This window comes from Triturus cristatus, chromosome 1_2 (assembly GCF_964204655.1).
Source record: "Triturus cristatus chromosome 1_2, aTriCri1.1, whole genome shotgun sequence".
Classification (NCBI taxonomy): Eukaryota; Metazoa; Chordata; class Amphibia; order Caudata; family Salamandridae; genus Triturus; species Triturus cristatus.
This window is the reverse complement of record NC_140580.1, coordinates 31,089,775-31,115,628: the sequence shown is the minus strand read 5'-3', so window position 1 is coordinate 31,115,628 and position 25,854 is coordinate 31,089,775. Positions and strand designations below refer to the sequence as shown.

The 25,854-nt window shown below is 46.5% G+C and overlaps 1 protein-coding gene across 4 annotated transcripts in view; it reads right to left on the bottom strand.

The window, feature by feature from the left end:
• TMEM183A (transmembrane protein 183A) overlaps positions 1-25,854 on the bottom strand; it is a 101,111-nt gene that overhangs the window by 58,201 nt on the left and 17,056 nt on the right. For 2 of the 4 annotated variants that reach the window (XM_085600226.1, XM_085600227.1), the window contains exons 3-6: positions 16,004-16,058; positions 11,868-12,026; positions 4,385-4,544; positions 1,626-1,806 (exon numbers count right to left, since the gene is read on the bottom strand). In XM_085600226.1, coding sequence (XP_085456352.1) covers positions 1,626-1,806; positions 4,385-4,544; positions 11,868-12,026; positions 16,004-16,058 — 555 coding nt within the window. The remainder of the gene's footprint in view (positions 1-1,625; positions 1,807-4,384; positions 4,545-11,867; positions 12,027-16,003; positions 16,059-25,854) is intronic. The other 2 variants (XM_085600225.1, XM_085600231.1) reach the window with 1 other exon arrangement.

Genomic DNA, 25,854 nt, shown 5'->3' with positions numbered 1-25,854 from the left:
ATTTTAAGCACTGGCTGGTGGAGGTCAGAGATTCCCCTATAGGTATTTTTTTTTTGCTTTGCTGTAGTGCCACGGAAATCACAAAGCACATTTATCCTCACATGCCTAACATGTACACATACAAATGTGCATTCCCTGGATCAGGGTATATCAAAAGTTAAGGGTTCTGGTGTGAATAAGTCTTACAGAATGATCCTGCTGCAGATACTGTGAGGATTCCTGAACCTATCCAAGATGGGTTTGATCATCATGTTTCAGTATTTGCCGATAAGGACTACAGATTCTGCTCTCCGTGAGTAGTCTGGAGAGTTTGGGTATGAAAGTCTAATTCGTCAAAGTTGGGGGCATTCATTAAGCACAGAATAAGCATAGAGTTCTGAATCTCTACTTTAGCAAACATTCCTGTAATCTGCCTCATTCCAGGTTTTTAGGTCTCGCCTGACCCAGCGAATGCGCTGGTCTGGTGAGACTTTTTGTGAGGGCTCAAAAAAGTGCTACCACTGTAGCCTAGAGCTACAGTGCATGTGCGCGGGCGCCTCACTTTCGCGGCCGCTTTGATGTTTGATTGTGATCGTGATCACTTTCATTTTCGCCGCTTTGATGTCCTCCATGACCCAGTTTTTTTTCTCCTGTTTATTACTTCTATGTAGTAATGGCGGCACCCGTGGTTTAGCATCTTAGGCTAAAGTCGGGTGCTGAGATTGCTTCAAAAGTAAAGAAATAGACAATTCTTTACTTTTGAAGCAATCTCGGCACCGACTTTAGCTTAAGATGTTTAAGCTAAAGCACGGGTGCCGCCATTACTACAGAGCAGTAATAAACAGAAACAAGCATTGGCATAGCCAATAGGTCTCGCTTTTGGGACCTTATAAGTATTTAGTTATGCAACTGTTGCATGGCTAAACACTTATAAGATCCCAAATGCGAGACCTATTGGCTATGCCATCACCTTGTGACAAGATCACTGTGAAAAAGTATGGTCACATCTTAGCGTTTGGTATTTGGGTGGTTGTCTAGTTCATTATCCTCATGCGTTATACTCTAACCAATCATTGCTTTAATCGGCCAATCTCTTCACATTTTTAGATTTATTGTTACAATGTTTATCAAGCTATGAGTTAATAAAGAGTTAACCTGCTGAAGTATTCAGCATGTACGTATTTCCAGTGATGTTTAGGCTGTTTTTAAATGTTGCCATTCATAGCTTCATGTCAGTAGCAACTAACATTGCTAAGGGCACAGTCAATAAGGCGTTCCACTCTGCAGCCTATGTCGAATTTACCTGAAATGTGTCAGATAGCAATATACCCCATGGAACTAGCTGCTGAACATGGTACATACACAACACTGAGGGTTTAGTCACTGAAAATATTGTTATGCAGAATTCAGGTAAATTGTTATGTCTGCGAAAGAAGCAGGTTATTTTGCCATTTTAGAAATAACAAATTACGACAGTATGTGTAGGCCTACATCATTTAGATATGCAAAGAAAATAAACAAAGTTTACAAAAAAACCTGAAAAATAGGTCTGTCCATTTCAAAGCGACTTAGAAGTCTCAGATCTCATTTACTATTTGCCAACTGAGAGATCTCTATACGAGATGTGAACTACATATTCCACTTACTTTAGAATAAGCTAAATTGCTAGGAGTCGATTCCGGGATTGTAGGACTTTTTGCCAGTCGAGAAGTAAATGGCTCATACATATGGTACAATGAACGGATCACACAGGCTCGCAGACATCGCAGTTTTTCAATGCACTCTGGCCTCAAGCGGACTGGAAGCAGAGCAGTAGTTTGATAGTGCCTAAAGGAGGACAAATAACAAAGGCTCAAAAGGTATACCAAAAGCCACAATAGCTGTAATTAGAGAAAAATCAAAAAAATTTGAAAGAGGGTAAACAATTTAATACATCATATCCACTTTATTGTCCATTGGAAACTAAATATTTGCCATCTGCAGTTGTGTCCTCCCCGTTCTTAGCCATATTTCAAAATATCAACCCTCAGGTGATAAGTGTAAACTTTTTCTCAGGTAAAAGGCTGTTATGAAGATGTTGGCTGTACACAGATGGTACAAACAAACCTCCAATCTGAAGGTAGTAAATTTCAAGCCACGAGACCAGTACGGAGCATAAGCTAGAACAAACCGGAGATGTATTTTAACTCGTGGGGGTATTTAAAGGGATAATTGATTGAACAAGTGAAATGATGTGTACAAACGTATTTCACTCACAGTCACCTTAATAATCAATAGCTTTTAAAAGAAAAAAAGTAACGCATTTTAGTTCAAACCGTATTACATTCATTCTGATTTACATGTACAATCGTATTTTCTCAAAAGCAACTATCCTACTGTAAAACTAAGCTGTCCATAACAAGACAGAATAGATTTTATTTCCACAGCATTTCATAATTTGCTATCTGCAAAAAATGTCAATCAGCACAATGGAGCTGATTGACATTTTTTGTGTCCATAAAATATTGTGTCCATAACAAGTAGACAAAACAAGGTGAATTTTCAGCTTGACCACTAAATCTAAGCATGCAATCTTTCCTCTTATGGAAAATAACTGGCGAGGCAAACAATTACTGCAGTCACAAATTATGTTAAATTTCAGCTTATAATTAAAAAACAACATTCTGATCGTTTTAATGAAAGAAAAATAGATTGCAGATTACAAGAAAATAGTATTCTCTGGGGAAGTGGGTATGTACATTTTTCACTCATTTGAAAGCAGGAAAGAGCAGAGGTGGATTACTTTTTTGTGCGCAATGTTTCATGAAGATTTGTCAAACAGCGCCAAAGTTATTAGCAAAACAAAAAATGCTCTTTCTATGGAAACTCAGACTTGTGTACAACTACAGAGTGGCAACTGCCAACCGTACAACCCGCTTTGCTTTTGGCCAAACTAAGCACAGGGTTAGTATAGTAAGGTATGGGAATGAAATATTACCCAACGTAAAAAAAAAATCCTTAGAGAAAAGCCAAGGGGTTTGCTTATGACAACACATATCACATCACTCATGAAATGTTGATTACATCTTTAATGACGTCTGAAATTACATCATTGATGACAATACTGTACATGGCAGGAGGTCAAGTTATAATTCCTTCCATGACCTCTAACTGGTGAATTTGTGTATTTTTTACAATTTCCCCTAACTATACCATCCCTTCAATCTTATGTTTTTTCAGTGAATATATATTATATGCAGTATATACACATCTTTTAACAAGAGAATAAAGGTATTGACCTATCAGAACCAAAAGAAAATATATTTGTGCAAAGCCAGTAGTCTGGTGATTGCAGCTTGCCTTCAGGCTCCAGCAGTGCTTGTTTTGTAAAATTTTGTTGTGTAAGCTGCTGGGCAGTCACCAGTAAAGGTGAAAAAAAAAAAACTGTCCTAAAGCTATTGTTTTGGTTTCAAAATGCACACATTGCCATAGTAGTTTCTGGCACTGAAAAGAGCTATCTTGTTTGCAGATGTACACCTTGTGAAAGGGATGAATACAGTCACTCACAGCCAATGTCTGAAGTGGGCTAACCTATTGCCCCATGCTGTATGCTTTAGTGGGTGAAAGAAGAGAGCTGACTGAAACCCATATAAGCAAGTTAATTATATTATTTTAGTAAAATCATACAGTCTTGGCTTATACCAGACCTGAAAAACCAGACTCCTGGGATACCAAGGGGCTTAAAACCCCTTACACCTCTGATGCTTCAGTTCCTTTCATAGCACCTGCTGCGAGTGCCTGACATGCACACAAACACAGCAAGATCTGTAAAAGGAGGCTAACAGCCAGATTCTCCCTCGGCTCTGCAAAACTGCTTTTTGTCATTTGGAAGAGCTGAGGGAGACGTGAGCTGATAAAAATTCCTCCTTCCAAGGCTCCAGTGACATTTTAACCCCTTCTGTGCCACTCCCTTTCCCCCTCCTGTGCCGGGCGTTTTATTAGTGGGTGGGGTTCATGACGAGATAGTCTCGTCATGGGCACAGCGCGACCGTGCTCCATGACGAGACTATCTCGTCATGGGCACTGAAGAGGTTAAGCAATATGATTGGAGTGTTAGGGAGAACCTCTCTGTGTGCCATCGTCCACAGCCTGTCTGTCTCTTTGTCTCTGTCTCTCTCTTTTCCCCCTGCAAAATCCACAACCCTGTTAGCCTAAAGAGAGACAGGGGAGAGGGAGATTAAGAGGCAGTGGATTAGGACACTGGAAATTTGACAGCAGCGGATCCATACCAGTGTTTATAACCTGCTGTTCCTCCACTGTCTTCAATAGAGCAGTCAACATTTCAATGTGCTAATAATGAATTAAAGAAAAAGTATGCAATAAAAGGAAAATAAATTAAAGCAGAAGTAACAGTTTCCCATCACACCTTTTGTACAATCTCATCCAAAATGCTGCAGTGCAAGTAACAGTCCATGCATTCTTACAAATAAGAGCAAATTTCACGATATCTTCTGGGCGTATATAGGAGGCAAGCATCAGCCAAATGTCTATGGGATAGTCATCTCCAATGTTGCTGTGTAAGGTTTCTAAATAGAGGGAAAGACATCAACGAAAATATATATATAACTCAGTAATATTCAAGATAGGTTATTAATTCGATCTAGAAGCCAATCTCACTTAATTATTATTCAACACGTTTATTGAATTTTAACCAAACATAGTATGACACAGCATGCTGTAAATGACATTACATTAATTAACTCTGCAGGCAAATCTTACTACCTACCAAGCATATCTTAAGATGCAATGTGCATTTACCATGTCCACTGAAGTCCTCCTCTGCGCCTTCCCTTTTTCTACAATCTCACATATTTTGTCAAGAATAACGGTAATTGTAAAAATACCCAAAATGACCACCTTAACAGAAATACAGAGTTGTCATTAATTTATCACAAGTAAGGTTGCAGGACTTTAGCACAAAGCATTTATCAGACTTGGTAGACAAGGACACCATAGAACAATGTATTCACTGGGTCAGGTGAATGCCTCCTATTCTAAGTTCAAACCCAGAAATGAGGAATACCTTGCACCATTTGGTGCCTATTGCAAGTTCCAGTAGTAACTGGACATGTTTGCCCATGGGAACAGGGGAAAAGTGAGGGGTACAGAGTTTCACACCTGGTATGTATTGGGTGTGGTAAACTCCACATTGCTTACAATTGTGAACCTTGTGCCAATTTTCTTTCTCCTCTGAACAATTGCCATATGGTTCCCTCAGAGAGTTTAATATTGGTAGCAACAATGGAGAGGTGCCATTCATGCCAATCTAATTTGGACTATGGAGTGGATGTGGGTTTCAAGTCAGTCCTTTAAGCATTATGCCATTGCAAATAGAATAGAGTGCAACTCTATCTTGGAGAATGTACAATTTAGCAGATGCTACTGAAGATGTTTCTTGTGGCAGTCACCATTTCTATTCCACCCACTCCGATAGTTTACTGACCAGAAATGTGGGGACAGCCCAATATGGAACGGGCTTTCCAACTTTGCAAAAATCTAGTGAAATTATACCCTGGTCTAGCATAGGATGGTGTTTTTTTTCTCAGCCAGACACGATTTGAACGATCAGCGCGTGGCTTTACAAACATTGATGTATCGTTCTGTGCATCCGGATAATAATCAAGGTTATAAAGTTCTGATTGTGAAAAACGAAGTCTAGCTGCCAAATTTACTGTGACACTGTCAGACATCCTTTCTCTTGCTTCCCATTCAACAGAGCATTCACGTAAAGATAGTGTTTGGTACACAGACAAATATTGGGTTATCGCACATGAGAAAACAACTGTCACATACACAAGCTTTCCATACTCAACACCTGCAGTAATTGTTTATCCTTCAAGAGAACTGTCTAAAGAACGGTCTACAAAGCATCCTGCTTCTTTAAAAAGCAAACAAGCAGTGGCTCACATGACCAGTTTTTACATACCTATAACACTTCCTACTTCTGCCAGACTGCAGTATTTACATGCATGCTTTTATACTGTTTAGAAGGTACTTAAATGCTTTGGTTCTGCTCCGACTCGTTCTGTGAGCATGGTATGTCTCTGCTGGTAGGCTGTTAACTTTTCTATGTAGGAAGGCCACACCCAGATAAGCACTTAACACCTGATAGGCTACTCACACCGCAAGACATAAAAAAAAAACAGGCTGGTTCTGCCTGGCAATCTACTAAACACAGCCCTCCACCACTAAGGTGGCACACATGAGGATCGTCTAACCTCCTCTTTACCCCCTTCTGTTCCACTAGGGGGACCACCAACAGTGATGTTTTACCTAGGCCAGGGAGATGCCTAGTTAGGCCTTTTGACCGCCCTGTGCCGCACGGGTTCTCCATATCTCCAGACACTTGGTGGGAGACACTGGGCTGGGCACTCGGTTATGATAACATTTGTTCCTGTGACTCAGCTCTTTCGTTCTCTATGTATTTTATTCTGACCTCCTCCTTTGACATTGGGCATCGTTTGCAGATTAGCTTATTATCCGATATGGCAGTCATCCCAGAAGTGTTTTTAGCTCGCCAGCTTTTGAACTACGTTTCCCATATTCCCCGGTAACCCCACTTCTTTACTTCGAATGTTCCTGACCCATTGCCCCTTTAAAAAAATATGACTGGCGTCACTTTCTTTCTCTCGCCGGGCGCACCACTGGAAACGCTGACAGTGACTCTGAAGACATGGGGTCCATTTGGGGCACAGGATGCTTTTACATATGTTCTGTTATGCCACTCTAATAATTGATCGGATCTAATGCTTTAATAAGGGTACATGGCAGACTTGGTTACAGGAGCAGATCATGTTATTTTTGTGACCGGCACGTCCAACCCCGGTACTCATGCTCACCCAGCAAGACCTCGCAACCCGCCCCCCACCCCCCTCTTTTACAATGTTTCTTTAGCCTGCGCGAACCGTCTGGCTGCCTACTGTTGCTTGGGTTACCATAGGTAGCATGGGACCCTGCCACACATTGGGGTCCGCCACCTCCTCCTGACGGTTTGTGGACCACACATCTGTTAGTTCCAATAGCGATTTAGGGTGTGCGTTCACTGCATTTAGGAGTGGTTCTCTATGTCTTTTCCCTCCATGATTTAACACAAGACCATGTATGATGAAATAATTTGTCCCCTTGTTTTTGTTACTCTTTTACAATTATTGGTTCAGTGTTTCACTGAGTTTGAATTCTTTCTATTGCATATAGAGCTCTGCGGCGGCGTAGGTGGCTATCTGATGCTTGAGAGCCTAATGAACTGATATGCTCTGGGTAAGAGTACCTTGGATTTCTCTAAAAAGTAGGATTAGGGACATTGGTGACAGGCACGATAAGCACTGATTCACACTAGCTCACGTATTACACATGGTAGCATACTTGGCAAGTTAGGTGTCATACTGGGTGAGAGCTTCTAATGAACATCTTGTGGACCCTGGGACTCATGGCGGTCCATGTCCAAAACAATCTGGCTTACGTCTGTGAGGCCAGTTCTTTCTAATTCTTTTCTGCAGTAACTTTACAATGTTGGTCCTGATGAATGCCTTTGAACAGATAGAGGTTTTTTTCCCTCCAAATCCCAGTCCTCATGTTTGAACATGTCTCCATCTTTCCACTGGGGGCACCAGAATGAAGTATAGACTTAGCCCACCAGTAGGTAGCTTTATTTACTGAACTTTTCTCCTTGCACTCTGCCCCTTCCCGGGGACCTTTACTCTGCTCATCGAATAGAAAAAACTTCTGCTCCTCTATGGGAGAGTTGTAGCCCACACCAGGTACCTTGCGGTCCTAGTGTGAGTAGGGAACTCTATGATGAAGTATGCCACCCTTGGGGGAGTGAGGTTCTTGTCCTTAAAAGGAGCATTCTCCCTTTTACCCCTAATGTTCTCCTTTCCTCCAGTCCACATGACCGGATGTACTTTTTGTGTGTATTCTCATTAAACAAGCATGTCCCCCAGCCCGAGCACCCGACTGCATGTGAAACTGGTATCCTAACTTTGTTTGTCCTACAATCACACTAATTTAGCATGTGTGCAGAAGTCTAGGCCTGTCCATGGTAATGTGAATTCCAGAAAATGTTTGGTGACCTGTAGGGCTGCACATAGCACACTCTCACAGCTGACATGGGACTACTATCCACATTTTGGGTTAGTCACAAAGCGGTGGTGGCAGCACCCAGACTTCTGTGAATTATTAGTTACAAGACATTTTTGTGCATCACTGTACAAGTCAGTTCTGCTGACCACGCTCAAGGAAACTTCTGCTTAAGTGTGACCCTCTGACCCTTGCACCGACATTCTGTGTGCATGTTACGTGTGTGTATATATGTACTGAGACAAGTGGGATCCATCTTCGATAGCTTCTGGTTAAACCTAGCCCACAACAGAGGGTGGATACAGCTTCCCCAAACTGTGGAAGTGTACTGGCTGCAATCCTGTGACTGAACGGTGGAAACCCAGACACTGACCTGAGGCAGGATGGAGACAGAGCTACCCCTAGAAAATCAATTAGGTCCTTGTTAGCAAACGGCTGCCGAATAGATCTTAATTAACAGTGCCACTTAGGAGATGGTCTAGAGGGGTGCTGCAGGATTGCAGTTTGTTGTTCAAGGTGAAAAAGTGTTAAGGCTCACTGTTTTGTCCGTCAATGCATAATGTTTTATGAAGAACCATGACAGCAAGGTGCAAAGGCCTGACATTTAAATGTGCCCCGGCTTTGAACATTTCTGCTTGAAGCCAGAATTATTGCTACCTGTAGTGCAAGCGATCACCTAGCGCAAAGGCTGTGTCTGAGTGAGAGTAAAAAAATGACATTTTAAAGAAAACTACCAGAAACCAGTTTTGAAACCTCAAGCAGTGGATCCATATCCCAATCCGAAAATTGAGTATAAAAGCTGGACCCAAACTACCCCATTTTGTTCTAGTTTCACGTTCTTGCAGACCAAAGAAGGGGGTTATTGGCAGAGGACTCTAATAACTGCTGTGTGATTAGGCCTTGTAGCTCTAAAAAAGTGCCCCAGAATTTAGGGGACATCACCTGAAGTCTAACTTACTGGAGAAACGGAGGGCCTGCCTAGCATCTAGACGGCTGCCTGCAGAGAGGAAAAAAAAAAATGTAAATCCAGTATTTGTAAAGCGCGAACAGCTACCCGAAGGCATCCCGGCACTGGGGGCCATCGGGAAGATTAAGCAAGCTATTGCCCAGAGTCACATGGTGCTGGGCTGACCTGCCGCCAGGGCTGGGGATCGAACTGTGAGCCCCAGATTCCAGTGTCAGTCGCCCTGGCTGCTGCGCCACGCCTCTTCCCTAAAGAGTGCCTGGCTCACAAGGAGGAGAGACTGTCCAGGAGGAGAAGTCTAGCATGTTCCTGGCATTTGTAACATCTAGAGGTAGACAGCGGCCTCCAGGGAGCAAAGTCGATAACTTTTCAAGTCGAAGGGGTCCCCTGCAGATCCTGTTATGAGCAGCATGAAGACGTTAAGCATCGGAACGTCATTGTGTTTACCGGAAGTCCTGGGGGAGGCCTCAAGGGACTGATGTCTGCTGCCTGCCAGTGTTGTGCTTCTTTCAGCACTTTTCTGTATTGGCCTGGAGATCAAAACTGCCCAAGTCAAGGACACATCAGCATCGTCCTGGAAACAACTAGACAAAGGCGAAAGCCTACCGAGGAGACCCATCAAGCTGTTCAACACCGATGGCCCAGGGAAGAGTGAGGCCCCTGTTCCCCAATGCAAAGTAACTGACCGCTCCAGTCAATGACACCAATCCACAACTCCACTGAACAGGTAATGTGCAGCTGAGCTCACATGAGCAGAGACATTGTGCCCAATTCACTTGAGGTAGAAACCTACTGTTAGAACGCTAACCTTTGCCATTATGAACTCTGTGGGCATAAAGACTAATGGTGTACTACCAATTGGGCTATCCAATAGTGATTTGCAACTGTGCCTAACACTGCATTTGCCTGAATCCGTGCTCAATTTCCCACCTAAATTGGGAGCCACCGAGAAAGTAAGGAGAGGGCACCATAGAGGCAATAGCACTTCACAAACTCATAGAGAAGGTTGCAAACCTGTAACTGAACCAACTTTTTAGTGTATGATATTTTGTTTTGTTGTTAGATAATAGTACATTCTTTTTAACTAAAGATAGGCACTGGGCTGGACAATATGGTATTGTATCTGCTGACTGACTCTTCAGTTATGAGCTCGTACCCACACCACCTCCCTCCCTGAGAAGCCTCAAACTGCTCGCTCGTGCTATCCGAAGAGTTAAATGTGCAAGGGTTGTATTCCACCCATTATGAAGGGCTATAGCAGGATGGACTCCAGTGAAAAATTGTCTCAACCACCAAAAAATGTAGCCCAGTTGCCAGTCTGCCCTATGAAAAAGCCTTACTCTGCTATTCCCCACAAAGGGTCTCATCGACTTCTCCCTCTATTCACTCTCTGTTGTTCGAGCATGACAGTTACTGCCATTGCCACACATGCCAATCTGAGGAGCCACAGGAAGAGAAATCATGATCATTAGCCCTACTTGCTCCCTCCCTTTCTTCACAAGGCCGGGGGAAAGGAAGGGACTATGGTAGATCTGGCAAGGCAGAAGAAGTATGAAGGGCAGTGGATGCTTCCCGTTTCCTTTTTCTTTAGCTTCCGCTATCAGTGCATCTGCATACCAGTGACAGTGTGAGCCACAGGAGGGGGGGGGAACATCCGCTTTGTACCTGACCCCATCCGGTAACTTACTCCCCCACGCAACAAGATATAGTCGAAGGCTAAGAAACTAGGTATTGACAAGTTGATGGCAGAGGGCCTTTACCAGTGCTTACAGTTCCTTGCCACTCCACTATCTTCAATAAAGCTGTTAGCAATCGAACTCATATCCGTTGATAACTCGCTTTATGGGCGCTAGTCTGCAACCTGGGCTCAATTGCAGGAATTAACAGGCACCATTGCCAGTAGCTCCACACAAAAATGCTCAGTTTTAACACTAGATGCAGGAGGTTCATCAGAGAACAATGGCAAAGCTGCAGCCATATAATGATTGGAATATTAGAACAGAGGACCTCATCTAATATCTTCTCCCCTTTCATTCACAATATTCAACCATCAATGGGTGAACTATTCTACTGGCTTTATAATACTTTTGTTGTTTGCTATATTAGTTGTTAGACACTCTCTTACTTGAAGTCTTAGTTGGTAGCTTGAGGATGCAACTGAAGGAAGAGGCTATTTAAAAATGGTATATCCCACTGCAGTACTGTACAGGCAGGCTGGCAAAAGCGGCAGGCTGGCAGAAGCAGCAGCACAGAGAAGCATGCGCTTTATAATCATTTTCTAATTATTACTATTTTTTTAAAATAATTATTTGCGAGCTTGCAGCTGTCCAAGAGCTACGAAAAATGATCATAAGCAAAATATATTGAGCTAATGCTCTAGGAGCCAATCTAACATTTCCATTAGACTCATTGTTTGTTAAAGCAAGTAAAAGTTTACAATGAGGAAATCTCCAAAACCACCAGATAGGTTGGCATTGGTTTAACACTATTCCTTTAAGTTTTAATCATGTGATCGGGAGATCTACATTTAGGAGATATTGTGGACACAGGGGTAGGCAGGGATTTTACTTGTTCTGAAACTGCAAACCTTAATCTCTATGTACTTCATCAGCAGCACCACTGAACCATAAAGTTACAAATCCAGATTTAACCCACAGTAAAAAACAGAACCTGCAACAAAGAATGTTCTACCCATTTAAATGAATAGATGGCCCAACGCCCCACCAGCTCTTCTGACACCAAGATAAGATGTTCAGCAGTATAGAGATCTACTGACACACATTTACTTTGTGCTTCAGAGCAAACATACCTTCGTTTCTCTTGCTCCTTTTCTTTTTCCCTGCTGCTAATACCTTCTTTGGCATTTCTGCCATGTCATTGTCACTTTCGCACTCTCCATTCACAATAATGGATGAAAGATCTTCCTCCACTGGTACAAGAGATGCTTCCAAACCGCAAAGTGATTTCACTAGACCAAAGAAATTTATAAATCAGGGACTTTAATGAAAACTATGACAATAAAGACAGAAGATCACGCTTGAAGTTGTTTAACTACTGACACTTATTTATCGACAACTACTACTGTATATCATATTCACAAACGTCACAGAAACCAGTTTTAGAAGGAACTCCCCTTCCTGGTGAAATAGTGTGCCAACGAACAAATCTCTAGATATTTCTGCAAAGGTCCTACATGGTGACTTATACATAAACATAACCAACATAGAACATGTTACGACTGTTGAAAAAAACGCTACCAGCATGAGAACTAATTCCATGTAATTTATTCGACCATGCAGGTGTTGATTTCAGGAAAAAAGCCTCAATACCAAATTCTTTTCAGCAACTTGTAAGGATTTATAACTAGTATGGCCCCAACCCTCTAACCTCATACGTGGCTAGAGATAGAGAGTCAGCATTTATGCTGAAGAAGGTTCAAACAGAGAAAGGGTTTCTGAAATTATTATTTTTTAACATCTAATGGTTAGAGACTGCATCCAACTTGCACTAGGCTACCTTGAATTGCAAATTAGCTTGCTCCCCAACTGTCACTTGCCATTACTAAATTTAAGATATTCCTGGAGATTTCACAGAAAATACGCTTTTGTCAAAGGAAGGTACTTTTTAGAGCAACACATTGCACCAAATATTCTAAGCTTTTATTGCATAAATCAGAAGCTTAAAACAAATGAGCTCCTTTTAGTGATTACAGTAGGCTGCGTGTTTGTTTTTATAATCATGCAACTTGTACTGAATTCTTTTTTGCACTACATTATATGTGCAATAGTTTAATGGAAACTTGCCAAAATAAATTATTTTGATGACAGTTTTAAGTTGTGGTGCGCGATCCTGCCTTACACACTGCACAGGAAGACCAGTGTGCATGGCAAGCGCTTATGTGGCTGGTCTAACAAATGAAGTAAGTATGAGATCCACCTCTGATGAGGTCATTCCATGGCAATGAAGATCACTCCTTTCCTGGCTAGTCTGGGCTTCACTCACCTGTGACAGAAAAGAGACTGGTGGAAAGGTGTACAGAAACAGTTCCAACCAGCTACTAAAAACTCATTCCGCCTGGACTGGAGCTCATGGCAACAGGGTGCAATGTTGTAGCAAGTTCAATTCCCAGCTTTCGCAAAATGGTCTATCCTTAGATTTCCACACGAGAAGAAATCATGTTAATGAAGGCTGTTACATATGCACCATTCTTAGCTTTAAAAGATTTGGGAGAACAATCTCTATTTGTTTGTTCTGTACTATCTGAAGGCGCACTGCCATGATGTTAAAATCCATGATGGCTAACCCAACCAAAATAGGTTACGACTCCTTCAAAAGTGGGCACAATCTCATGCCTCAATGTTTTCAGGTAGTACAGAGTTTTTGAGAATGGTGTCTCTATCAACACTTCAGTGCTCAACAATAATGACATTCAATTATTTGAACACCAAAACAAGCCTTTTTCTTGTTATCAGCAAATTGCCTGTTAACCTCATCTGAGAAAACGGTCTGTGCTCTCTTTGGCAACCAAGCCCTTTGTGGCATCCCATGTGCATGGATACCACGTGTGACGGAGTTATGTGCACAGCAGGACTTATTATGAGAATTTGCACCCTGGATGATGGTATACTTTCCCTTTTCAAATGCATTTTATGGCTCTTCATAAAAAGATGATGAGAATATTGGGTATTTCTTCTTCCCCACAGATAGTACAACAGAGCCGGAAGAAGCGGACTAAATGTAACATCCAAGCCTGCAAGGGTGGTGTGTACTTTTTTTTTTTCTAGCCATGGTGTTGCAGCCTTTGATGATCTTGAATGAAAAAAATTCTCTAGTGGGCAGAATGAGGAGTAGTAATAGGGGCACCACGTGTGTTGGTGAAGCGCTGTACTGCAGCATTTTCAAGGTCTGTATGACTTTCCAGCGCATGCCTTTACCATACACTGTAAATATAATTAAGATAAGTAAACTCTATATATATATTTTGTTTCTATTTTTAGATTACATTTTATTTGTGGAGTTACCCAACACAAATCCTTTTTTAATTTAATCTTCCTTAACCACAATCCACCCCTAAATCCTAAGATTACCTTTACCACCTTTTTGCAGTGCCCATGCCTAAATCCCAAAATTACCTTTAGAGCCCTAACTCCTAAAATTACCCTTACCACCTTTTACCACTACGCACCCCTAAATCCTAAAATCACCCTAACTTCTACCCACTCCTCAACCCAAAAATGAACCACCCTTTATGGCTAACCCACCTCAAACCCTAAAATTTCTCATCACCCATTACTATCTACTTGATAACCCTCAAATTACCATTCCCACTCTTTACCACTCCCCACCCTTAAACCCTCAAATTACCCTAACCTCCCTTTACCACCATCCACCCCAAAACCCTCAAATTAGCCTTATCGTTATTATAGAAGATCCAAGAAAGAAGTGACTCAAAAAATATGGATTCAAAGAACAAAAATATATTTCCACTACAGCGTTTACTATGCAGTGGTAAAGGCATCTGTGTCGTAAAGGTGGTTTCCCAAGGCGAAAGAGGATCTGGTTTGGGCCAATTCAAAAGAAGCGGTACCTAACTGCCCAATTTCTTTAACTTTTCCAGTTTTTGGACATGAAAACTTAAGTAAACTTTAGAGGCTGATGCCTCTTCTTTTTGAAATGTAGAGATTATCTAGCTATCTGAAAAACAAGGTGCTTCCAATAATGCATTAAACATATATTTTTTTTTAAAATCAAGAATACAGGGGTCCCACTGACAGGCAATTTTATTAATTGCAAATCTCATGATGGAAAAACCAATGCCGCCTCACTCATGCACAAACATATATAACTATATAGATGCATACCAAGTAAACACCCCCCTATGATCCCTTGCTACCTACCAACCTTACTGGATGGCTAGCTCTATCTGCTGCTCCCCTTGATTACCATCCCAGTACCACTGCGACTGAAGATACAAAGCAACATGACATGAATCTGCAAGTGAGCGACCCCTCTTGCTTCTTCATGTCTGGATGTCCAAGCAGGCCCCATGCTGTGGCCTACATCAAAAGCTGTGAAAGGCCAAGTGGCAAAGCACAGCATAAGGGTGGTATAGCTACTGAGTCATTGACTCTGTTTGGACTCCCTCTCCTCCAGTCATTGCATTAAACTAAGGCGATGGCAGGTACCTAGGCATAACTTTTTCAGTGCAGAGGGCACTGACATTTAGCACCCTCAGTGCTAGAAATAGTGCTGCCCCTGCCTTTCCTGCAGCTCCATCCTGTTTTGCCCCACAGGCACTGCATGTATGTACATCGGAGTATCGAAGCTCATGGCCTCAACATAGTTCTGTTCAGCATATTATTTTTTGTCACGGCTGCTGAAGAGACTGGTGGAACTGCTGGGACTACCAGACGCACCACAGAGGCCTCTACACAATCATTACAGTTCACTGGCATATCCAATGCATAATATTTTGAATCAAATAGATTTCAAGCAGGCCTGGTACAAAAGGAAATAAGCACATCCTTAACATATAGAATTGTTGCAAGATGATGAGAAGAGGGGCAAGACAGTACTAAGTATTCTGGTAATAGGCATGCATCTCATTTGTGAGATTATAGAGGGGTTTCAATACAACTTCCGGAAGGCGAGTTTGGTTCGCCACACATAGATCACACCTTGTGATATTCGTGTATTATTAACAACGAAATGTAGGGAGTTGTAAACTTCAGTTTGTAATAAATATTTGCTACCAATATCTTATTCCTGAGCAATATGGTACCCCCTTCTCATTTGCATGAATGCTACAAAAGGGACCCAGCTGGTTAAGGAGTTGGGAAGAAATTGACCTATTGCCTTACTTTATGTGTGATTTCAAGTGTATCCCTGCAAACATGTTATCACTTATGCACTTGCCAGTGGTGTGTGTGGACTTTCACTCCTTACCAAATTCATCATCCAGAGAAAGCCTTCCTATTTCCATGTGGCACCACTTCATTATCTGCCAAAAAAGATTGAATACCATGCGGCTAAATGCTATATAGAGTGAGGCATATACATTTAGACTTCTATGATCCACAGAAATGCAATGCTTTTCTTTGACAGACAGACTGGGTATATATATCATTTAAAAAGAACATATACACACTGTCGGAATGTAGGATCTGCTTTCATGGTTACCCCAATTTTTTCTGGAGTCAGTTTGTTCTTTAACTAGTCTGGCTTGGATCCTGCTAATCAGGACCCCAGTCACTTTGCTTCGTCCCTAAATTTGACATAGTAAATACCTTGGTACCTCTACAATTGGCTACTGGTGTATCCTTATAAGTCCATAATATAAGTCCTAAGTTACACAGGACATATGTAAACCAGGGGTCTCCCATGGGCTGCAGTATGCCACCCATGAGAGACCACTCAAACTGAATACAGGCCTGCCATTGCAGCCCGTGTAAGCTGGCGCTAGCACCACTTACAACAGATATAAGTTTCTTATACCGGAGGTCACTACACTTAAAACCTATAAGTCACCCCTAAGGTAGGCCTTTCAAATCTGAAGGCAGGGTTATAAGTGTGAGGGTGTCTCTGCATGATCAGGACTTCCCCCTACAAACCCTGGAGTCAATTCTACAGGCTTTTTAACTGTGGCCAGCCATTCTGATACATATAGTGGTTACGCGATGGCCAACTATATAATAGTTTTGCCGAACCTGGGCATGTTTGTATCAAAAATGTTGGAATCATACCCCAGCACCTTTTCAGGTGTTGGAAGTATGATTCCGTGCACTGGGAGGCTCCTCCAGGAAGCCCCTAGTACTCTCTGGTGCATTTGTTTAAAACTTAACCCCAACAGAACTATCTCCCCTCCCCCCTTGAGTTGCGCTTATGTGGATACAGTCTGATCTCCAAATACTGGTGGGTACCTATGAGTCGAGTGTCTTTCCTAACTTACTACTACGTCTGTCAATCAATCATATAATTTGTAAAGTGCACTACTTACCCGTGAGGGTCTCAAGGCGATGGGGGTGGGGTTGGGGAATGCTGCTACTGCTCAAAAATCCAGGACTTGAGGAGTCTTCTGAAGGTCAGCAGGTCTTGGGTCTGCCGTAGGTGGGTGGGGAGGGTGTTCCAGGTCTTGGCAGCGAGGTGGGAGAATGGCCGGCGGAGCGAAGCTGGCGGGTGGGGGTGTAGAAGCGGAGTCGTCTGTTGAGGTATGCTGGTCCGGTGTTGTGGAGTGCCTTGTGTGCGTGGGTGAGGAGCTTGAAGGTTATCCTCTTGTTGACAGGGAGCCAGTGCAGGTCTCTCAGGTGGGGTGTGATGTGGCTGCGGTGAGGGATGTCGAGGATCAGGCGTTCAGAGGCGTTCTGGATGCGTTACAGTCATCTCAGGAGTTTGTCCGGGGCTCCTGCGTAGAGTACGTTTCCGTAGTCCAACCTGCTGCTGACGAGGGCCTGGGTGACCGTTCTTCTTGTTTCGGTGGGGATCCACTTGTAGATCCTGCGGAGCATGCGGAGGGTATTGAAGCAGGAGGAAGAGACGGCGTTGACCTGCTTAGTCATGGAGAGGGTGGAGTCGAGGATGACCCCTAGGTTGCGTGCGTGGTCGGTGGGTGTTGGAGCTGTTCCCAGTGCGGTCGGCCACCAAGAGTCGTCCCAGGCCGAAGGGGTGGATCCGAGGATGAGGACCAAAGTCTTGTCTGAGTTCAGCTTCAGACAGCCTTCATTCCTTCGTGGAGGTTGCTTTTGGCGGTCAGGGGGTCTTTGGTGAGGGAGAGGATCAGCTGGGTGTCATTGGCATAGGAGATAATGTTGAGGTCATGCAGTCGGGCGACGTGGGCGAGAGGTGCCATGTAGATGTTAAACAGCGTTGGGATGAGCCCTGGGGTACGCTGCAGTTCTCGGTGGCTTCGGAGCGGAAGGGTGGGGGTGAGGGGTGAGGCAGACGCTCTGAGTTCTGCCGGAGAGGAAGGAGGTGGTCCAGTCAACGGCCTTCTCTTGGATCCCGGCGTCATGGAGGCTTGTTCGTAGTGTGCGGCGGCAGACCGTGTCGAAGGCGGCTGACAGGTCCAGGAGGATGAGAGCCGCTGTTTCTCCGTTGTCTAGCAGGGTCCTGATGTCATCGGTGGCGGCGATTGGAGAGTAGTTTCGGGGCTGTGGTTGCTGCGGACCCCGGACTGGGAATGGTCCAGGATGCTGTTCTCCTCGAGGTAGCGGGTCAGTTGTTGACGGTTTTCGCGATGACCGATGCACGGGAGCAGGGATATGGGCTGGAAGTTCTTGAGGTCCGCCTTGGGTTTCTTGAGTAAGGCGTTGAACTCTGTCGACCTTGTGCCTGATGTCTTTGTCCGTCCTGCTCTTCTTCCGGAGTTCCTGGTGGTGGGGAGCCCACCCCACTACTGTCCTGTCTATCCGCTGCCAATTCACTTACTAGATTTTCCCACGCTCTTGCCGTATCTATTTTACCTATTCCTCGGCCAGCCTCCCTGAGCAGCAGTCTGCCTTCCGCCACCGCCCAGTTCTCTAGCTCCCTCTTTCAGGAAGCAATCCTTGGCCCTCCTGGTGCCTTCCAGTTTCTGGCTATCTCTTTTGGCCAGGACACAGGCCAGATCCTGAAACCTCCCAGTCGTTTTGCTTTTGCCTGTGAACCAGTCTAGCAGGAAATGCTCTGGGGTGTGCGGGAGTTCCTCGTCTATGAGATCTCCTATCACTTGTCTGATCTCCTCCCAGAAGGTTTGTAGCTTGGGGCAGCTACAATAATATGTGCCTTTCTCTCTCTCTCTCTCTCTCTCTCTCTCTCTCTCTCTCTCTCTCTCTCTCCACACCTCGGGCATGCTGCTGCATCCATGCCAAAGTATTGTCTAATGCAGGATGGGGTCAGGTACGCTCTGCGCAATATGTAGAAATTAATCAGTTTGAATCGCGCGTTCCTAGATACTTTAGGGGTCCGCTCTAAAATCTTGTCCGATTCCACCTCTGGGATCTGTTTACCCAAATGCTCCTCCCACTGTAAATCGCAAGCGCTCTAGTGGCTTCTGCATATCTTGTCCCATTGCCTAATAAAGGCAAGAAACTGTCTTGAATATTCCTCGCCGAGTGTGCTACATACCTACATCCTGCCAGTGCCACCGGTTCCGTATCTCCTCCACCCCAATGTTGCCCAATCCTTCTGGTGAGGGCCCCATGCCTCCCGGCAAATCATATTCCGCCTAGAGTTCTTCAAATGGGAGTAGCCTGGAGTCCTGGTATAGGTCCCCATCTTTGTCAGCCCTGTCGTTTCCCAGTCTTCCAGCCCCGCCTAGTGTGCACCCTGTGGCAACCATTGTAGCAGTGTGATTGGTATGTCTGGGGAGTAGGGAATCCTGACCCCACCCGTCTCCGGTATCTCGCCCAGCATCGCACCACCACTCTGGTTTCCATGGTGTCATTGGACGCATTCCATCGGGCCCGTAGGGAAATCTCTGCCAGGGTTGTAGTATCCGGCGCAGCTGGATATTGTTCCCGTTCTGGGGCACGACTTGCTGCCAGCCATTAAAATCATCCAGTACAACCGGGCGGCAATATAATACCCCATAAAATCTGGGACCGCTAGCCATCCTTCTGCCGTCGGGCGATGCAATGAGGTCAGCGCTAGTCTTCTGCGCCCCGTTCCCCAAATAAACAACGTGATCAGTGAGTCAAGATCTTTGAACATCGCTCTCGGGATCCACACCGAAGTAGTACAGAAGACGTGGGGGCGCCACCATCTTCAGGACTGTCACCCGCCCCACCACTGACAGCAGCAGTGTACTCCAGAATTCCACTGCAGACTTCACTGAAATGATTGCTCTACCCACGTTTCCCTCTAGTAGCTCAGCCGGTTCATGATATATTTTGACTCCCAAATACTGCAGGCAGCTGGGCTCCCATTTTAGATGGGCAACATCAGGCGGCGGGATGGCAGTAGATATCATGGGGTATAGGCTAGACTTCCTCCAATTGACCTTGAGGCCAGAGATGGCACCGAACCGGGCTGGCTTACTCTGCGCCGCTCTCAGCTCGCCCTCCTTGTCACCGAGGAACAGTAGGAGGTCATCGGCGTATAACGCTATAAAGTGCTGCACCTGCCCTGCTCTTAAACCATTATAATCCTGTCCGGTTTGTGCTCTGCACGCCAGCGGCTCCATGGCCAATGGAAACAGGAGCGGGGAGAGGGGGCACCCCTGTCTTGTACCCTTCTCCACCCTCTGCCTGGGAGAAATGGTTCCTCTAGTGTGCACTTGGGTCATGGGGGACGTATATAGTAACCGTACCCACGCTAGGAATCCTCCTCCCAGTCCCATCTTGGACAAGACCTCGTAGAAGTAAGGCCATTCAAGGCTGACGAAGGCCTTCATAATGTCCACCACGAACACCTCTGCCTCGTGCTTATCATACCCAGTGGAGCCCATAACCCCTAGGAGTCGCCTAATATTTATGGCCGTGTTCTGCCCAGGAATAAACCCTGCTTGGTCTGCATGAACCAAGTCAGGCATATGTGGGAGAAGGCGCATGGCTAAAATTTTGCTCAGTATTGTGTAATCCATATTTAGCCTGTAGGCAGTGAAGTCGTGCAGTTCCTGCCCAGGCTTAGGCACCGGGACAATAAGGGCCTCTCTCTAGTTCTCTCAGGCATTATTCCCGCTCCCAGGGCCTACTGATACAAGGTGACCAGTCTGGGAGTCAGCTCCTCGACGTATGTTGCATTGAACTCGGCCGGTAGGCCGTCAGTGTCCGGGGTTTTGCCATGCCCTTGATGACAGCTTGTACATCCTGCTGCGTTATGTCTGCTCCAAGCTCTTCCGCCTCCTTAGAGTCTAATCGTGCCATCTGCAGGCCCGCGAGGTATTACCTTGCGTCTGCATAATCACCCTCCCTCGACCTTCTATACAGTTGCGCATAGTAGCTGGCAGAGACTTTGTTGATCTTCACCTGCGTGAACTGCCTGATCCCCGTCTCGTCCTCTAGTTTCACCAATGGTGGGCCCTTGCTCACCGGGTTTTCTAGCCACGCAAGGAGTGTCCCTGACTTGCCTCGTTTAGCAGGAGTGCGTTCTAGATATTTCTTGTAATCGAAGCATCTAAGCCTCTCTGTCTGCTTTGCCATTTCCTTCTTGGCCTCCACTAGTGTCTGCTAGAGCTCTGGGAGTCCTGGACTCCTGTGTTCCAGCTCCCTAAGGGTTTTCTCCGCTCCTTCCACTTCTCCCAAGATGACACGTCGGACCCCTGTAGCGCGTGTTATGCATCGGCCCCGCAGGACCACCTTGAAGGCGTACCATTCGGCGAGGAGGCTGTCCCCACATTGGCCTCGAAATAGCGCACCATTTCCCCCCTGATCTCCTCATGGAAGACCTGGTCTTCCAGTGTATCCGGACGGAGCCTCCACATATGTATCACTGATATGGGGTGCATCCATCCCAGGGAGAGGACCAGTGGATTATGGTCCGATATTGTGCGTGCTAAATATTCACCAGCAATGATATGGCGCTGCGTGTCTGCTGAAAACGTGAAGGCATCTATTCGCGTGTGTACCTCATGGACAGCTGATGAGTAGTCTCTATCTTGGGGATGCCAGGTCCGCCAGGCATCTACCAGCCCCCATCCCTGTCTCCAGGCCGTAAATGCTTGCGAGGCGCACACTGCTTGTGAGTTGCACAATGGCGGGTGTGATATATGTAGAATCGTATCATCTACACTATTAAAGTTGCTCCCCACTAGGGTGGTGCCCATCAAGTACTGCGTCAGGCAGTGACAAACTCGCCAAGAAGGCTAGTTGTTCTGCGCTGGGGACATAGACGCTGATCATACTGACGTATCGGCCTTCTAGTCGCCCCTTTATAGCTACACACCGACCCTCTGGGTCCACAAGTGAGTCCTTCAGTTGAAATGGGACCCCCTCTTGGATCCATATTAGGGCCCCCGTGCATATGCTGAATAGGTATTACAAAAAAGTTGGCCCCTCAGTCGTCTGTGCAAAGCTGGTCCCCCTTTCTGTGTAAGGTGGGTCTCCAAGAGTAAGGCTATGTGGTCTCCCCTCCTTCATATGTATGAGAGAACTTTATGGCGTTTTGTCATTGTGTGCATACCCCTGATGTTCCAAGTCCTGCCTTTATACTTTTGCTTTCCAGCCATTAGGAGGTGTCACTGTTCCCGACCCATCTCCCTCCTTATGTACCATCCCCCGAATGCTCTCCCTACTCGAACTCTCATGATTTCCGATATGCAGCAACCCGAGGAGCCCCCCCCCCCCTCCCCCTTGTGAACATTAAACATTGTCCCCAGCTCCCACTCCCCAGGATAAGTAGGATAACACCCCCATCCAAACTAAGGTCAAATGTCCGCAAGTAACTGCTTGCAGGTCGATCAATCAATTGCATTGGGGGGGGAGGCTGCTCGTCCGCCGTTCTCCCAGTCTCTGTAGCCGCCCCTCAGTTCCACTGTCCCATCAGAACCTCCACAGCAAAACAATCCCTGTACCTCATTGCTGGGTCATGTGCTTCTAGTCCTGCTCCAGACCTGTTCAGGGGAGATCTCTGCTCTCTTCATCTAAGCAATATCGTTCGCCGTCTGCGAGGTTACGTCTGGGAGCAACACGCTCAAAGTCTCAGATTCACTAGATCCATGCTCTGAGCTGGTGTCCACTGCTATCTCACTGCCCTCAGGGAGTACAGGATTCCTCTCTTTGCCGCTGATCAGCGCCGCCACCTGCATTGCGTTCTGGCATTCAATCTGCACCTCTTCCTGTGTCGGAGCTAGGTTTTCCCTCATGGTCCGTATCCTCTGGATTGATTCTCTCTCTGCCTCCTCTTCTCCAGTTGCTTCATGTTTCTCCAGCTAGTCGCCTGCCTCCTGTGAGGTCCTGAAGAACTCCGTGCCCTTCTCCGTAGTGACTCGCAGCGTGGCTGGGTACTGCGTCGCATATTTGTAGTTTAGTTGCCGCAGTCTCTGCTTTCCTTCTCTATAGGATCCTCTTTGCCGTTGGACTTCTCTAGAGTAATCTGGGAAGATTCTCACCACGGAATTGTCCACCTCCATTTCCCCCTTGAGGCATGCCTGGGTAAGGATGTGGTCGCTATCTCTAAAATGGAGGAGCTTTGCTATCACCACCTGTGGTGGTGCTCCAGGAACAGGTGGCTTCGCCGGGACTCGGTGTGCCCTTTCTAGGGCTAAGAAATTTGGCAGACCATCTGGGGCTACTTCCTACCGTATCCATTTTTCCAGAAAGGTTAGCATGTTGCGGCCTTCTATTTTCTCCAGTAGGCCTATCATTCTGCTGTTGCTCCTACGCGATCTGTTTTCAGCATTGTCGGCTCGGGACTCCAATGTCCGTACTTTTGTCTCCAGTGCTGTTATGCACTGATTTATGTTTGCCATGTCCGGCAGCATTTCAGAAATTTGGCCCTCTGTTGTCTTGACACTATCCGCTAACTTTTTATGGTCGATTTTGGTTTCCAGGCACTCACTGGATGAGGTGAAGGCCTGCAGAATCTCCTGCAATGTAGGGTCTCTGGGGCTGTCGGCCTGCGAATGGGCCTTCTCCATCTCCTCCATCAGTTTGTCTGTTGGGGCCTCCTCCCTATCCTTCTTGGGGATCTTCCCCAGATGTCTGCTCTATCTGTAGTGTTTCTGCTGATCTCCACCGCTCATTGGGCCCGCTCTTCTGGTAGGCACTCTGCAATCCAGCGCCCTCTCTCCCTCGCTCTCTGGTCTGCTACCTACCCTCAGGTGTGTCCTGTGTCCTCAATATGTTCTTTAGTACCTCTGTCTGGCCAAGCAGGGGGTACAAGGCCACATCATGTTCAAGCCGAGCAGGCCTGCTACTTGGACGGTCTTGGGCCCCCAGGTCCCCATCTGCTAGCTCTTCACCCTACTTGGGTCCCTTGTTAAGGGCATCTGACGTGGGGTCATCGGGGCTCTGTGGGCATCAGGCAATGCAGGCCACGCGTAGCGCCTCACCGTGCAGCCCTAGACTCTCCCTGCTGTCACTCACACCCGGCTTCGCTTGGCTGCTCTCCTCCCTCAGTGTCTGTTCAGGGTTCAAGGCCCATTCCTCCCTTATCTCGCCAAGCAGAGGAGGGCCCCCCCTGGTTTCTCTTTCTGCTCGGCCGCCCTTCCGCTGCTCTCGCTACTTCCTACTAGTGCCCTCACAGCTTGCTCACCTTGCGGGGGTCACTGTGGTATGTGCCTTCCCTTGGCCAGTAGCCTCCTCCGTTGGGCTCAGCACCGCCGGCCATCACCCGTTTCCACTCTTTGGCCCGTCATGCCGTGGCTCAGATATGCCCGCTTCAATCTGCGCCCTGCTCCTTTGGCACAGCCTCATGGGGGGATTCTCTGCGCACTCAGTCCTGGAATGGGTGGAGGGAGGGAAGACCCACCGCCACGATCTGCCACGGCCTGGTCAGTGCCGCCAATTCAGTCTCCCTCGCAGCTTCATCATTGATGGGTGGAGGGGGGAGGACCCATAGCCACAATTCGCCGCGGCCCGGTCAGTACCGCCGACTCAGTTTTCCATCCCTCCGCATCAGCCCTCAGTGTGCACCGCCATCTTGGCTCGCCCCGCTGTCGTAGGCAATTCTCTCCCCTCCGCCAGTGCAGCCTCTGAGAGGACAGCACGGTTCAGGCCTGGTCCTGTAGTGGGGCAAGAGGGGGGAAACCTGTCCTCACCATCCTCTTTAGCCCAAACAGGGCCGCCAGCCTCGTGTCCCTTCTGTGTCCGTCACCCTATGATGGGCGCCGCCATCTTGGCTTGCCCCGTGGCATGCCTGGCTCCTTCCTCTCCACCGGCGCAGCAGCGGAGGGGGGTATCCACCGTTTTTAAGGGGGATCTTCCGTCCCTGGTGCACACTGCTCCCCTTAATCAGCTGTGGGGGTGCACTGTGCGGGGTTCAATACCGCGTAGGGCATCAGGATGATACTGGATGGCTGCTGGCCGACCGGAGCTCGCGAGCTTGCTGCTCACTCCATCGGCGCCATGCCACGCTCCCATAGCCCTCAATGGTTAGAGCGGCAGACCGTGATGCAGAGGTCAATTCCCGCCTCGGCGGGTCTTGGGCTCAATTTCCCCGGACCCGATAAGTCACACTCTGCAACTCTGGGCTATAGCTTGCTTAATCTCCACAACGGCCCCAACAGCGCTAGGATGCCTGGCTTCACCTTGGGGGTGCCCAGGAGTGGACACTTCACAAGGAAATGCCAGGAAGGGTTCCACAGCGGTATGTGCACAGCGCCTGAAAGACCATTTCAGGGGTGTGTGGAGCGCTATATAAATGCACTACATTTACATTACTCTCTGTAACAGCCTTTCAGAGTCTGCAGGCCCCGCCTCGAAGTTGACCGGTCTGCTGCTCCTGACGACCCACAAATTTCGAAAAGGCTCAGCAACACAGGTGGTGGATCTGCAACTCCCTCGAGGCCTGACCTATCCTCTCTGCAATTTTGAGGCCAGTATTCCTCCTCGGAACCGCTATGACCGAACCCCTGTGCACCGCATCGACTTGCCGTTGCCAAGGCTTGTTGGCTTTGCATTCCAGTGATCTTCGGGCTACAAGAAGCCCCAGCCTCCAGCATTTCTTCCTTCAAATATCTTCGCCCTTACCGCAGCCTTCTTCTTGGTGAGCTGCTCAAGGTACTCTTGCGACTCTTGTTTCCTTGGCCTGTGGGTCCTCTCGATTGTCTACTCTTGCTTCACTGGGCTTTCCTGCTAGCTCAGGGCCTGCCGACTCTCCTGCACTTGGCGAATCCCTTAGGCCTTGCTGATCCCAATGCTGTCACTTGATCGTTGTCCACA